Raw genomic sequence first — 5,383 nt, 5'->3', positions numbered from 1 at the left:
GTAAACACAGACGTCTCCCCACTTGACCTGTCCGGGAGAAGTTTTCTTTCCCTTCATCTCTGTGTCATTCTCTCTCTTCTACACTCTGATTGAATGCAAAGTCAAACATGCCAAGTTCTTCCGGGTCAGTACATCCTGAAGAAAACTGCATTTCTAAACAGCTTTTGCAGCAAATGGCTGGTACGTGCTGGTAAGCAGGCAGAGCGATCATTATGCTCACACAGTCTGTGTTATCGTCTGCTCTGCTCTCTGTCTCTAATAATAGCAGCGACCTGTCTGGTCTATGCTCATACATCTGGCAGCTCATCAATCTTGGCCAATGAGACATGCTCTCTGTCTGCCCAGTGCTCTACGTCCGTCTGTTAACATTGCCTGTGTGGCTATTTGTCTCTTCAGCATTCTTAAGTGAGGCTCTCTGCACTTTCTGAGAGACGTGCGTCACATGGGACACTGGAAACATATGGACCAACAATGGACCAGACGCTGACCTACTGTCAATCAATCAATCAATCAATCAATCAATCAAATGTATTTATAAAGGCCTTCTTACATCAGCTGATGCCACAAAGTGCTGTACAGAAACCCAGCCTAAAACCCCCAAACAGCAAGCAATAAAGGTGTAGAAGCACGGTGGCTGGGAAAAACTCCCTAGAAAGGCTGGAATTTAGGAATAAACCTAGAGTGGAACCAGGCTGTGAGGGGTTGGCCTGGTTCTGGATGTGGCGGGTGGAGATTATAACAGAACATGGCCAAGATGTTCAAATGTTCATAGATGACCAGATGACTGTTTGTGTCTGCTCTCAATTGCTTGATTGTTTGAACGGGTCACCCCTGTATAAATATACTCTTGTAATAAGAGTCACACCACTTTTATCATTTGTGCACCCTGTTCAGTCACAAAATGTCATCAAGAATGTTGTACTTGCGCTTTAGACAATGGTATTTTGCACATACAGTGATCCCAGTTGGATAATACTGCTTAGACAACATAATCATCTCATACATAAAATCCAGATTGAAAAGTCAGGAGTCTTTCACCCTTATAAACATTAGATTTGTTTTTATTTCTAAAAGGAACACAGAAAACAGTAAACCATTTCTCACACACAGAGACCTTTCCTTGCAGTAGAAAAAAACCATGCTGGTGGTTAGACACCACGGCTTGAGTCATAGCCCTTTACATTCGGCCGTATTTCCATTTCAGAAACAAAGTAGCTAACAGTGTTCACCAATGTCTGGTAAACACTGAAGCCTCAGTCCCAAGCATAGCCCTCGAACACGGACCTATTTTCCATTCATTTCCCTTTTAAGCACTTCCCTTACTTACTCATACATTCCTTAAATAACATCCCCACTGCCCCTCACTCTCTCCCCCCTTTTTCTTACCCATAGGAGAGAATTCACATAGCATGGGTCCACGAAACACATTGAAGATAGAACAGCACATTCGTACAGTAGCAGCAAACATTTTGAAGAGCAGGTTAGGAAGAGCACATTGAATGTGTTTGCATGTGAAGGATTTTCACAAATACCATGGAGGTAGGAAAAATTGCTAAGTGAAAAAAGGGAGGTGCTCCATTTTAGGCCTACACCTAATTGATAATATGCTGGGGTATCGTCATGCATATTTACCTGTATTGCTTTTCATTTTTTTTCACCTGAAAGTCTTCAATCAAATGGTACCATGGCATTTTAGACAACTTCAATATGAAGTACTTTATGTTGTACCAAATGATTCCACTTTCAACTTCTTATTCTTTCACATGTTAAAGGCATACCATATTTCGGTCAGTGCAAAGTTGTGTGCTCTGGCAACAATGTCTGGCAACATTCGGGTGACTTACTTACATTGTACTGATATTCTGGTGGCTTGCCGTACATCTAACACCAAGGAATAGTTCCAGCTATTATAGGGCAAGTAAAGCTAATTATGCTGATATACTGTAAACTCACCAAAACAGCACTCCATGTACAAAATGCTAAACCTAAATGCTAAAAATATGAATTAAAGTGCAGGCTCCCAAATTTGGAGTGGTCTTTCTGTTTTTGAAAACAGCTTTACTCACTGTGTATACAGGTGGTGAAGTAACGCCATTGTATTACAAACTGCTTTACTCACTGTGTATACAGGTGGTGAAGTAACGCCATTGTATTACAAACAGCTTTACTCACTGTGTATACAGGTGGTGAAGTAACGCCATTGTATTACAAACTGCTTTACTCACTGTGTATACAGGTGGTGAAGTAACGCCATTGTATTACAAACTGCTTTACTCACTGTGTATACAGGTGGTGAAGTAACGCCATTGTATTACAAACTGCTTATCGGACAATCAAAGTAACATCACAGAGGAAGGCATCTATGTTACGACAAATCATAATTTAACACATTTCCAAATCTATAAAATGCTTTAGTTCACTGCATAAATTGAGTACACTATTATATCTGAGCCTTTAATGCCCTTTGCAATTTGTAATTAATTCTAGGCAATTTAAATCATAATATTTGTGTGGCTATGATGGCATATTACCACAATGCTTTATGTTGTGTACAGGTACACAATGATTAGGGGGTTAACTGGATGACAACAACAGGATCAAATGGTTGTTTATAGATTTCTGTTTCTTCACATATACCCACAAAACATGAAGAGACAGCACATTCTGAACCTTTTCACTGCAGTGACAAAAACAAAGATGTCCATTCTTAGGTCCCCACAATGACCGCAACTGTTGACGCGCGAGTCATCTTAACGGTTCAGATTGTGGTTATATCTTCATTGTTGGGGGGGGGGTCAGCCGGCACTCTCATATGAACTCACAGTTAAATGTTCTGCTATCGCTCAAATGGAATTGATGTTATGAGAGCATCTTGTGGATTTCTCATAAAGGCCCTGTTGTTGCTTCACCAGTATGGGGCCGTGGTCTCTATGCGTCCCCGGCTCTGCCATTCAGGGAAGAATCCACTGGACGTTCTCGGGCTCCCGAACTGGTCAAACTCCATCTCCGGCGTCTTGCCGTCTCTCTGGAACTCAACTGGTGCGGTGGTCTGGATGATGGGATTGCTGGTCTGGTCAGGGTCTGTGTCGTTGTGGAGCAACTTGTAGTTCTTCTCATCGTTGTTGTCCCAGTACGTCTGATCCTGGGTAGTGAAGCATATGCAGAACTCTACACGCTCCTGTGAGGGCACAGAACTTGGCAGGTCGATGGTGAAAGCGAAGGTGTCAGTGTCCAAACAACCGTACACATTGTTCAGGTACGTACATGCAACGTCCGTGTGTGTTTCCCATGAGTCAAATGTCATCCGTATGGAAACCAGTTTCTCAAAGCTTACATTCCTCACTTTCACAGTGCCAGTGAGTGACCGTTCCTGGAGCGTGCAGTTCTCCAGACACACTTGGTTCTTCTTAAGCCGGTTCCTGAAGTCAAGATAATCTGCAGCAGGCTGAGGGAAGTCCAGAGTGAAACTTTTCTCTATGGAGACCTTCAGGCCGGTGGTGGCATTGGCCAGGTCCGACAGGTCAAATTGCAGGTCAGACAGTGGGTCCTCCTCAAACTCCTTGAAGACGTGGATGGCCGTTAGGGACATGCCTTTTGAATCGGCAAAGACCACCCGCTTCTTCCCGCTGGCCTTGGGACTCTTCCATCCCAGGCTGGAGGCCTCTGCCTCCTGCTTGGAGCTGATGCACGGCCTCAGTGGTTTGTAGCAGTTGGCCAGGTTTCGCGATCGGCAGTCCTCGTACGTGCTGAAGAAGCTGCGGAGGGGCGGAGAGCTTGCCAGGCAGATCCTCATGGCTACATCTACTGGCATGATGGGACCTGGCATCGGCCTGGTGTCCAACATGTGTAGGATCCTGTTGAAAAAGAAGACCGCACCAAGAGGACAACAAGGTTCTAGGTGAAACTGTTATATGTTCAGTTGAAACTGAACGTAGTCAAGCCCATACAGGATGTGGTCAAAGAAAGTAATAGAACTCATGTCAGAAGTCTGTACACAGGCTATGCTGTGTCAGAGGTAACAGTATTTTAGGCATACTCAAACCACACTTCCGTAGTAATATTGTATGCAGAAATGCTTTCATTATTTTGGGGGGATTGATGTAGTTCATTAATTGAAAGAGACCTGTCATCTAAATTCATCCAACACAGATGTGTAAAAGTATTCAATATATTTGTTCCTGGAACAGTTTGAAAATCTACACTGATAATAATGCTCAAAATAGTTTATAGCAGGCTATAATAATCGTATGTAGGGAGCTATATTGCATACTTTTACAGTTCAAATAGGCCTAATTATTATCCAGAAAATATTCAGCAATAGCTTACAAAAGTCCAGAAGATAAACAGCTATCCAACTTTCAAATCCTTGCTCACATGATAATAGCTGTGCCACATAGACTATAGGTTATTCGTTTTCATGTAGATCATGGGGGCAGTAGGCTTGAGTATAAATAGGTGACCTTTTATCTAGCTCTATGCAACAATACTGGCCATTCAATGAAAATGTAATAAAAAGTATCACAGGCATAAGAAAACTGGTCAGTGATTCAATTTATAATATTTCATCGACAGATGTAATCTCACCTGGGATTGAAAAACTATTATATTTAAGAAACTTTTCGTTTTTATTAATTGCGCAGTTCAAAATTCATGCCCCATCCAATGACAGTAGTTCCATCGAAGCGCTTCACATTTGACGCACTGTGAGCTTACCTTGTGCAATTCATTGGAAAGCGTTGAAACAGCCAAAAACCTTAAATGTTGCTGATGAATAAACGGACTAACTTCATAAGAACAGAATTGTGTTATTATTTATTTTGCCATTCCAATGAAGGTTGAGGATCCTGAATGCTGCGTGGCACGCCCACTTCACCTCTGCAGTCCAGCTGTACTGACAATGGCTTAGGCGCTCTCCAGTCTCCATCTGTACATCCAGACGATTCGCATACTGCTTCAAATTAACCCCGGATGATAGCCAATGGTAAAGCCAAACGCCGAGCGCTCGAGCAATCAGCGACCAGCTCAGCGTTGCGCGTCTACGTCCTACCCGACGTGCTGAAATGTCTAGTCGGTTCGGGTTACGTTGCAGGATGGGGAGTGGAGGAGAAGATTTAGATTTTGAGTCATAATAGACCTCTACTGGTTGTTTTTATGTTTAGCAACTAAATATGTGCATGTCAATAACAATAATAATAGTTTGTAGTCTATACGTTATATACATCTATAATACCATATCTCATAGTTTGAAGACAGACCCGAGGCATTTTGTACACACCATTAGCCTATTTGTGAAATTCCAGGTCTAACTAACTCTAGTTGGATCGGAAAATTCGGGGATCATAATCTAAATATAACTATGCAAAAGTGGGAGCCTGGGTTGGGA

The 5,383-nt window shown here is 42.5% G+C and overlaps 1 protein-coding gene across 1 annotated transcript; it reads right to left on the bottom strand.

Moving 5' to 3' along the window:
* Positions 1-1,038: 1,038 nt before the first annotated feature.
* LOC115144036 (protein phosphatase 1 regulatory subunit 3C-B-like) lies at positions 1,039-4,974 on the bottom strand. The gene is made up of 2 exons (XM_029684656.2): positions 4,714-4,974; positions 1,039-3,854 (listed from the first exon to the last, which is right to left on the bottom strand). The coding sequence occupies exons 1-2, from the start codon at positions 4,725-4,727 to the stop codon at positions 2,906-2,908; spliced, it is 963 nt and encodes a 320-aa protein (XP_029540516.1). The 5' UTR covers positions 4,728-4,974; the 3' UTR covers positions 1,039-2,905.
* Between the last annotated feature and the right edge of the window lie 409 nt (positions 4,975-5,383).

This window comes from Oncorhynchus nerka, linkage group LG16 (assembly GCF_034236695.1).
Source record: "Oncorhynchus nerka isolate Pitt River linkage group LG16, Oner_Uvic_2.0, whole genome shotgun sequence".
NCBI classification, from domain to species: domain Eukaryota; kingdom Metazoa; phylum Chordata; class Actinopteri; order Salmoniformes; family Salmonidae; genus Oncorhynchus; species Oncorhynchus nerka.
This window is presented reverse-complemented; position numbering and strand designations above follow the sequence as displayed.